General features: G+C 42.3%; 1 protein-coding gene across 2 annotated transcripts; it reads left to right on the top strand.

Moving 5' to 3' along the window:
- The first annotated feature begins 27 nt into the window (after positions 1-27).
- olfml3a (olfactomedin-like 3a) lies at positions 28-10,111 on the top strand. Of its 2 annotated transcripts, none has more exons than XM_074643284.1 (3): positions 28-567; positions 4,420-4,732; positions 8,422-10,111. In XM_074643284.1, the coding sequence occupies exons 1-3, from the start codon at positions 457-459 to the stop codon at positions 9,204-9,206; spliced, it is 1,209 nt and encodes a 402-aa protein (XP_074499385.1). In that variant the 5' UTR covers positions 28-456; the 3' UTR covers positions 9,207-10,111. The 2 variants fall into 2 exon arrangements, with proteins under 2 accessions (XP_074499385.1, XP_074499386.1); XM_074643285.1 differs by lacking the exon at positions 28-567 and adding an exon at positions 2,768-3,713.
- The last annotated feature ends 495 nt before the right edge of the window (positions 10,112-10,606 follow it).

Raw genomic sequence — 10,606 nt, forward strand, 5'->3', positions numbered from 1 at the left:
TATCACTGCAGTTATTAAATTCATTTAAACTGTGTAAGAAGTAATAGTCCACAGAGCTGCTTAGTTCTGTCTGTATTATCCCTGCTTACGTGCCTGAGACAGTGTGTACAACGTGTGCAACAAACACCAACATGCACGCTTGCACAGAGTTGAGTGGAGCGAGCAGCACATTCACTTTCTGGGGACAGAGAGGGGTAAGAGGCACAAGGCTCCTCCCTGAGAGTTTGTGAAAACATTCCAGCAAAGTGAGAGCGGTCAAAGAATTGGAAACTCTCAGAGCGGCCTCTTGCTCGCTCTCTATCCTTCTCACCTCTTTGCAGAGGTAGTTCTACTGTATACAACGTATTTATAGGTCGTGTGAGGCTCTGAGGACAGTTCTGGGAGAGGAAAACCTGAAGAAGCATCTGAAATCTTGACAGACAAAGAAACTCAGCTGTCCCCATTGATCGGCTCACAATGAAGCCGGTGTTTGTCCTCCTTGTTTCCACCGCCTGGGCTTTCACTGGAGCCCAGTATTACTACCAGGGGCTGATGGATTATCTGGAGAACAGGTTGTTGGCTATTGAGGTAAGAAGCAATATCCCTTTAAATGACTGATGATTGATCAATGTACTGTAGTTTTCCACGAGTTAAGGGACAGCATAGATTGCCCTAAATCAGGTATTATTACCAAGTAGGTTTACACATACAAGGAATTTGCTTTGGTGTCATAAGAATAAACACAGTAAGAAAAAAAAAGAAAAAAAAAAAAGAAAAAGTCAAGAATCATACATATAAAATTTAAAAAATAAATACAATAAAAAGTAGAAAAAATGTCAAATATATTCTGCAAATTATTGACCTGTGTGCAAAAATGTACAGTATAAAGAGTATATGCAATATGCAGAGATAAAAAAAAAAAAGTGCGTTAATGTAACTCGTTAAAGCAACAGGAGGCAGAATATTTTTGGCATCATTGGGCAAAAATTTCATAATAACCTTTCAGCATATTGTAATTCAAGTGTTCTGAGCAAAAACTAGACTTCTGCACCTCCTCATGGCTCTGTTTTCAGGCTTTAAAAAATCTAACCTGGGCCGGGAGACTTTGACCAATCACAGGTCATTTCAGAGAGAGAGCGTTCCTATTGGCTGTTCATTCAACGTAGGCAGCTGTCAATCACTCGCAAATTCCGATCAAACAGTCAAACTAGGCAGCGCTGATCGGAGTTTGCGAGTGATTGACAGCAGCTCAGAGACGGAAATGCTTCAGCTTTGATCTGATTGGTTGTTTTCCTCCAGTCTGTGAAATCTTGCAGATACCATTAGGAGCACCGGAGGACACAGAGGCACATGATTTTATTTTATTACCTATCTCATGCACTGCTGCCAGGATATAGCAAACGTTTTAAAAAAATAACTTTTTTTAATCATATTTGCTCCAATCAGCCTACCACAGCTTGAAGTCAGATGTCTGAAGTAACAGTCGTTAAACATTTAGAAATACAAGTGGATATTTTATACTTCCAGACTACCTCTTTTTATGTGAATTGAATGTCTCAACTAATGCAGTCTAATTAATGCAATCTCTGCCCAGCTCATCAACTTTGCAGGGGCCCCTGAGGGAACATCAGTCGATGAATGCAACATGCAGGTTCTGTCCGACAACATTACCTTTTCTTCAGCGTTTTAAGACAATGACACTTCAGTAATGAGTACAAGCTCAACCTTTGCTGCCATGGTGTGAAACATCCCAACATCCTAATAGAAAGATGTGTTCTGCAAAGGTAGAATGACGCTGTGTTGCAACAAAGTGCCGGAGGGTAGGAATCAAATTGCTGAGAGTTCAGTATTGTGTTTTGATAGGGAGGTTATGAGACAGCAAAGTTTGTGTAAGGGAAGGCTTTTGTTGGCTTATGATATGAAATGCAAGAGTATTACATGTCTGGTTGCCTCGGTGAGTAATTTCAGTGAACTCTCATTTAAATAATTTTTTTAATGTATTCTTTTGGAGTATATTTTCAGAGTCGGATATTTCCTTTTCATCCTCCGTACGGCTGCAATGCACAGAAAGACAATCTTAAAGCTGTTATCCGCATGAAATGAATCGTCTATTTACAGCTAAATCCGGCTCTCTTCAACCCCCTGTGGTTTCCCTCCAGTCTCAATTCCAATATGCTGGTTCGACTTCTGCATTGATATCAACACGGCAATTCATCAAGCATGTTTTCATTGAACTTTCATTTCCATTTGACCACAGGCCCACAGCAAGCAAAGAGAGAAAATGAATCTGTGGCGAAAGAGACTGTGGAGAAGGCCGTCAGTTATTACATCTTGCTCTGAATAATTTAGCTGTCACTATGACTGTGTCAATCACTACGCTGAAGAACTGTGTGCTGTTCGGTGATGGTGATAATGCTTTAGTAGGCAACAAGACTAAGGGCTTTTCTCATTTCTTTATTTTCTGCCTTATTGCTCCTCGATCCTCCGTCTTGTGAACCGGAAATCAATCTCAATGCTCTATCTTGAAGGATGTCCCGATTTCTAAAATGCTTCTCGAGCAAGCCCCCAGGAAGAGTGCCAGGCTCTGAAGCAAATTTGACATAGTGGCCAAACTGTGGAATTACAACTTATGGGTCCATTACGTGATGCCATACCAAAAAGACGTTTTCACATTGCCTTACATTGGGAAAGAGACATCTGTAAATCAGTAGATCATTTCTTTTTTAAGTAAATCGACTTCCCAGTATGAACTCTTGAATAGCTCTTATTTAAATCATTAGGTCCTAAAATTTGTAAAATGCACTAATAGCCAAATCCGGAGTTATTTCTCTTTCTCCGTTCTTGTGAACGAGCCCTAGACTGAGACTGGACCGAGGGCTGGGAGCCAGGGTTAATGCCCATTTCACACTACACGACTTTAACCCGGATTTTCCGCTCCCTGACAGTTTTTGGAGCTCTCCAACAAAAGCCGCCGATTAGAGGCAAATCGGCGTTGGCTTGCCGCTCGCACATTGGCGCTCCGCTCGTCATGTGTGAACTGCTCATAGACGCCTTGCAGACACAGTTCACATACTGTATCTAGCATGCTAAATATCTGGAACTGTCAGGGACTCCGGCCACGAGCTACAGCCAATGAGAGCGTAAGACAGAGGTTGAGGGGAAACCTGGGGGAGGAGGGGTCGCCTGTAACAATAGGTACTTACTGTATGTGTTGCATTTGCAACACGGAGCAAAGTTGTTGTTGAACCTAGAGGAGTAAATAGTAAAAAAAAGAGTGTAGAAACTGGTGGAAACAGGCTATTTTGTAAACACGCGCCAACAACAACATCAGCAATGTGTCTCACATATGGTATCACGTCATTTACCGTGTATTTCTCGCGTGTGTTTTCGTGACAAAACGTAGTTTGGAGACCTCATCGAGGATTCCTCCCGGTGAAAGATCTTGTAGCGTGTTACCTCCTGTCTCCAGTCAATCATGTAGTGTGAAAATCACGAACAACTTCAAGACTCCCGATTACAAGACAGACAGCAAGTTGTGTAGTGTGAACACTACAGCGATCTGCCGACATTGAAAGTCTTGTAGTGTGAACTTGGCTTAAAGGAAACGCTAGTGCGCTTGCTCTACGGGACCCATGGATGCGGATGATTTTATACTCTGAAGTAAAATTTTCATGGGAATGAACGGGGCCCCGTCTCTGATCTCGGAGCGAGGAGGCTTGCTGGAGGAGCTATAAGTGAGGATACATCGGTGTATCCTTTGTCTTTTCGGCATGTGACGTATAAAAGCGGCATGACAATGGACAGCTGATATAGCAGTGCCTTACGTCAAATGAAAAGGATGTCTCATTTTGTTAAATGCCCGTTGAGGATGTACATACTTGGAGATGGGAAAGGCCCTTAAAAGTCTATGGCCATGCCATTGGCTCTGTGAGGCTGTAATATGAGCTAAATGCTAATATCAGCATACTACCAATGATATTGCTGTACAGTAGCGGGTTAACTACTGGATGTATTTTTCTGAAATTTGGTACACCCATTCATGTTCCCCTCCAAATGACTTGGCATACCTTTTGGTGATCCTTGACTTTTCATGTAGCGCCATTATTGGGTTAACGTTTTAATGTGTCCAATACTTTTGTGTATGACCAAATACCTGAAAAACTAATGACATTCCCATCAGCCTCAGCATGCAAAGCCTAGCACACTAAACTAAAATGGTGAACATAAACATTATACCTGCTTAACCAACCCCAAGCGCCGGTATTTTACGAGTTGGGAGTGAGAATGTGTTGCCGAAACATCAGCATGTTAGCGTTGTTAATGTGACTATGTTGGCATACTGACATTAGTAATCAGCGGTCAGGTAGTGGCTTTAGTAAAAACCAGCAAAAAAACTCAGTTAATTCTAACACTTGTTTTGCTGTGCTCACGTCTGGTTAGGACCGCATGCTGTTGTGGCACGGACAATCCCATCGCTACCACACGGAGCTGCTGGATTTCAAAAAGCTGACTGCTGAGGCCATGGATGGGCTGAGAAATGAGTTCAGCATGATGTCCAAAGACCTTGAAGGAGCTGCGGTCCGAGTGGACCGGGTGGAGCGAGAGATGGACTACGTGGAGACCCAGACTTCCCCTCGGGCGTGTGCGAATAAGGCGGACAAGGTGGTGGAGCAGGGAGCCTGGGGGCTGGAGGAGAGCAGAGGAGAGGAAGAGGAGGAAGAAGACTGGGAGGAGCTGCACTCCAGAGTCTCTGGTGAGCTGCAGGGAAGTACATACACACTTCAGACAAACGTCCTCTGCGGGATGGCTGCTTTTGATCTTTAATTTTCATTCATGAAGGAGCTCTGGCACAGTCAGAACCCATGGGATATATATATATATAGGTTGTATGCTCTACAGTAGTTTATAGCATCAAACATCACACCAGGCAAATAGGCTACCACCCCCTTTGCAGAGTTGCTGTCTTGGCAAAGCCATGGCTCTGGAAAATGGGAAACAAACACAGCGCTGTTACAAGTCATTTAACGGAGTGCTTTGAGTCAGTGGGCAGTCATGTTTTCCAGGAGAAATGTAGCTTGATGCAACTCATTTATTTCAGCACAGCTACTCCCCTGCTTACACTGTTTGAGCACAGCATTTGTCTTTATAATCTTCAGGTCCCAAGGCGTGCAGCCACAAACAATGCTGAGATATAACTGCTGCACTGAGTCATTTACTCTTCATAATACGGGGACTTATAACTCTTTTTTAAAGCGTGATGTGGAAAGTTGTGAAACGCACATTTGTAATTCCATGGAACACTTCAGACTTTATGTCGTCAGCACTGAATGTGCACATTAAAGGGGCTGTAGGCAGAATGTTTTTGGCATCATTTGGGCAAAAATTCCAAAATAACCTTTTAGCATATTGTAATTCAAGTGTTCTGAGAGAAAACTAGACTTCTGCTCCTCCTCATGGCTCTGTTTTCAGGCTTAAAAAATCTAGATAGTGTTCCTGTTGGCTGTTCATTGCTCAGAGACGGCAGGCTTCAGCTCGGCTCTGATTGGTTGTTTTCTGTGAAATGTTGCAGATGCCAACCCTCCCGATTTTCACAGGAGACTCTCGTTTTTCATTGCCCTCTCCTGGTTTCCTCCCGGGTTCACAATTCTCCCACATTTCTCCAGATTTATGGCAAATTTTCACACTTTTTTTCCTTTTTCATTATCTCGACCTGGCACTGTACAGCTTGTATAAGCACTACTGTTTCCACCCGGGCGGCAATAGAGCTAAACCAAATGTTTTTTCCCGGCGAAGGAGAACAGTCTGCGCTTGCCACTGGGTTCAGCGTACATCGCAGCGTGCAGCGCTCAAAGTTAGGCTTTGCTCGACGCAGCGACAAGCCATTCGAAATAACGGGTTTCAGAGCGCAGTGGTGCAGTTGTCGCGTTGTGTCTGAAAGGGCCTTCAGTGAGTGAGAGAAGGAGAGGGAAATGGAGAGTACTAAGAGAAAGAAATACTCCAGCAATGGCAAAAAATTTATGAAAACTGATGAATATTAGTTTATACCAGCAATTCACATGCCAAAGTTTTCTTTCCTGAGAATTAATGGTAAAATTAAAAGTTTAACACTTACTACTACTTACTACTATACTTACTTATTATTTTGTTATTTTCATTCTTTCTAAGTCACCAGAATGTAGGAAACGAAGTCTCTGAAACTGGCTGTTAGGAGCACCGGAGGACACTGGAGTAAACAGAGGCACACGATTTTAATAAAAAAATAAAATCACATTTGCTGCAATCTGCCTACTCAAAAGATCTATATTTATAATTGGTTCTAAAAGCTCAATTCCTTTGGTACCATTTACTCTTCTCGCAAAACCAAATGAAAACAATATTGATTTCTTTATTATTCACGCTGACTTATTAATAAGACAATCAATAACTAAATAAATTCAAGAATTATGTAGTAATATCAGAACCGCCCTGCTCAGAATCATAATGCCAGTCATGCTGTGGATGATGGTACAATGCAGAGCAAAGGCTTCTCTGTTAGTTTATGTGTGTAAAATCTCCTGTGCAATCTGGGGCTGTGTCTCTGCAGAGAGGAGGGACAGGAAGCTGCCCTGAGGTCAGCGCCGTTACTCTCAGAGCTCATGTTCGCCCCGCACAGTGAACCATTGTAAATGTCTGTCAAGTGACCCAAAACGAACTTTGCCGCATTGTGGCGACCCATTTCAGATTTGTGAGCGTGATGTTAATTTCGCTCCAGGACACATCGGGAGGACATCCTTTTGTTTGTGCGCTTTAGTGAAAGCATTGTATTACTCTTCCTTTTGACATCTTCATGCTCTCTGTGTGCTGCACTTCCTCTCATTACGAGTCTGTGTGTCCAATTTCCCCCTGACTGGTTTGAATTTGCCTTCATTTGGAGAGCCAGATATTGACTGCTGCAGGCTGCTTGATGTTTTCTAAATGTTAGGATGCAAATGCACATTTCAGCCGAGGAATGGCACCGTACGGAAACGTGCTAATGGAACTAATAGTGCCAGCTGGAAGATGGAAATCTAAATTAAATTATGAAAATTAGATTACCTTCACACCTGTGGAATTTTTTTTATAATAATTGTCCAATTTTTCCAACAATAGACAGGTAATTAATCTGAGGTGCAGCACCTGGTTGCAACACATGGTTTTCCCTTGTTGTTTCCTCTTAAAGCTGCAGTTGGTGACTTTTTCTTTTAGGTAAATCAACTTTCCAGTATGAACACTTAAATAGCCCTCATTTAAATCGTTATGACCTAAAAGTTCTTAAATTTGCTAATAGCCAAATCCACAGTTATTTTCCTTGGCATAATAAACGTGTATCAGACCCACAAGATTGCACTGCCCTGCACGTTCACATGACATATCTGGTTCTGCCAGCTTCCTGCTAGGTGTATGCAGCTGTAATAAGGGATATATTGGCTGTAATTCATCACTTTATGATCTTATAATACACCCATGGGCTGTATGCTGTAAGCCTGTATCGTGTTGGATGTATAAACGTCCCAAACAACCGGCTATCGGCCAGTAGCTAGTAGTGCTAGTAGCATGACATAAACAGAATTGAATGTAGTTGTAGGCTATTTACTAACACACAGGGCAAAAGCACAGGACACAACCTCTTATACTTCCATGGTCTGTGGTCTATTGGACATCTATTTTGGATCCTTGACATAAAAAAGTTTGATATCGCTCTCAAAATCTGTGTGCTGGATTTTTCTAACTTCCACTCATGTCCATCGCTCACTTTATGCTCCTCTGGGAAGTAGTTTGATAAATAAATAATCTATTATTCTATTATATAATATAATTATTTATTAAAATATATTAATAAATAATAATAAAAAAGTAAATAGTTATAAAAGTATGCATATTTATAATATTTTTATTGTTCAACACAGGCCATTTCGGTAGAGAAATAAAAATTATGACAATAGAATAGAAATAATTTTATTTTACTTTTTACGGCACTTTGTACTGTAGGCAGACGTTTTACAGGCGTTCGGTAGTCGCTTTCAGTCCAAAATGGCAGAGGAGTAGCTCTGTAGCTGCACACTGATGTTGCAATGGAACAAACAATTGACTTTCACTTCTAAGCAATATAAGTTCTTTGCTACCACTCTGATTCCTGCCTCTCACTGGTTTCTTCTCCATCCCAATGGCAAACAATGCTCATGGGTATTGTAGTATTTTGAGCCGTCCATGCCAAAATGACAGACAAAACGTCTTCTCAGAAATGCAGGTCTGGTGGCCATAACATAAACCTAAGGGATCGTTACATAAGCTGGAAGAGTCCTGTGTTTTTATGATAAGTAACATTGACGATATCATGTGACAAAGGAAAGCTCGACAGTACAGCAAACTGTTACTTTCTTTAAGCACAAAAACATTCTCTCTCTCTGTTTTATCTCGTTGCAGATTGTGTGGACATCATCTCTGGCATCAGATCAGTGAAGATCCTGAAGAGAGTTGGCAGTCCCAAGGGCATGTGGACCAGAGACCCCAGGTCGTCCAAGGTCTACGTCTTTAACGGGACATCAGGGGACAACATCTACCAGTTCAATTCTGTACGCGACTTTTCTCGCTCTCCTGGCGTCACCGGCAGCCGACAGATCAAGCTTCCCTCTGAGTGCAGCGGTCCTGGCAGCGCCGTCTATAACGGCTATTTGTACTACATACAGCAGGACACAGATACGGACGTGCAGGTGGTCAAATATGACCTGCTGAGTGGCTCGGTGACAGATGCCGCCATGTTCCCAGTGGAGAGCCACGCTACCGTTTACAACCTCAACCCAGAAACCGTTGCAGACCTCGCAGCAGACGATGAAGGTCTCTGGCTCCTGTACGCCAGCAGTGACAGTGAGCCAAACATAAACCTTGCGAAGATGGATCCCGCCACGCTCGATATAGAACAAATCTGGGACACCCGGTGCCCACGGGAGAACGCAGAGGCGGCTTTCGTAGTCTGTGGGACCGTCTATGTCGTCTACAACACCCGCCTGGCCAGCCGCTCCCGAATCCAGTGCCTGTTTGACGTCAACGACATGGTGGTCAGCGAGGAGGCCCCCCTGATCTACTTTCCCCGGAGGTATGGAGCCCACGCCAGTCTGAAATACAACCCTGAGGAGAAACAGCTCTACGGCTGGGACGATGGTTACCAAATCATCTACAGACTGACCATGAAGAGGAAACTCCTGGTCTGACAGCAGGGAGGCGGTGTCATGTTTTCAAAGGCAACGATAAAGAATAGGCGCCGTAAATTTACGCATGCTACGCCAAAAGTCTTTCAGTAGCGTGCAGACTCTTCATTCACGGTAGATTTAATAAAGATCACTCATAACATCACACATTTTAAAGCTCTGACGGCCCGCCGGCGGGCCCGGCCACTATTCTGTCCTTCAGAGGTTGTTGCAGGCTGAATTTTCAAGCAAAAGTGAAGATACTGGCGTCATGTCAAACTACAAAGCCTGAGGAATCCATAAAGGTATGAACCATGTCATGCTAGCTTGTCGGGAAGATCGCTAAGTTATACAAAATTTTGTCTGGAAAAACTGGCATGGCGATTTTCAAAGGGGTCCCTTGACCTCTGACCTCAAGATATGTGAATGAAAATGGATTCTATAGGTACCCAAGAGTATCCCCTTTACAGATATATATGATAATCACATGCAGTTTGGGGCAAAAACCATGCCGTTTTTTTAATGAAGTATAAATGTGTTATCTTGCGTATTCTAAAATGGTATATTTGAATATTGCTGCATACTGGGGTCCCTAAACAGTCTTGGAATTACATAAATTGGGTATCACTGTAAAGCTGGGTCTCTTGTGGATCCAATGAGCCAATGGCTTTTCCTAGGTAGATTGACAATAAGGGGGTTTCTGAACAGTTTCCAGAACAGAAGTGCTCGCCATTCAATCGCCGAAAATTGCAATTCTTGCAGATATCTCCAAATGTCAAACGTTTTTGATATGAAATCACAGCATGGCTTTTTCTGTGGTGTTCCTCGAGGTTTTGGTGTCTTAATGTGGTATTTTGGAGGGATTATTGATCGTTTTACTAATAAAATGTATAATTCAAAATTTTGCACCAAATCTTTGTTACAAATGGTATCAATCCCAAAATTGCTGCAACAATTTATGAAACATAATAGAGCATGGGAATGGCCATCATCATGTTCTACGGCCTTATACACAATTTATTTTAATTGTTAACTTATTTATTAATTAATGTTTATTTCTTATTGATGACTACAACAACTTGACACACAGTGCTGAGCTGCATCTCAAATTAATCTTCAGGTTCTCAGCTTTCAGATGATGTACACCACTTCTATGTGACATCTACTGTGGACTTTTTTTATCCACCCCTGAACATCCCCTACCCCTCTAAAAAAGAGGGTGGAATGGTAAAGGGTTAAGCAAATGAAATAGCCATTGAACTATTATTTATTAATTAGATTATTGTCTTTTGTTTATTAATGTACCAAAACAAACATGAAAATGGCACGCAGCTTATTAGAGGCTGTGAAGTCTTACTGCTTTGTGGTGTTTTGTGTCCTCCCCTCATTTAATTTGACCATTTGACTCTTCTTCCTTTAGGCCC

This window comes from Sebastes fasciatus, chromosome 8, assembly GCF_043250625.1.
Source record: "Sebastes fasciatus isolate fSebFas1 chromosome 8, fSebFas1.pri, whole genome shotgun sequence".
NCBI lineage: Eukaryota > Metazoa > Chordata > Actinopteri > Perciformes > Sebastidae > Sebastes > Sebastes fasciatus.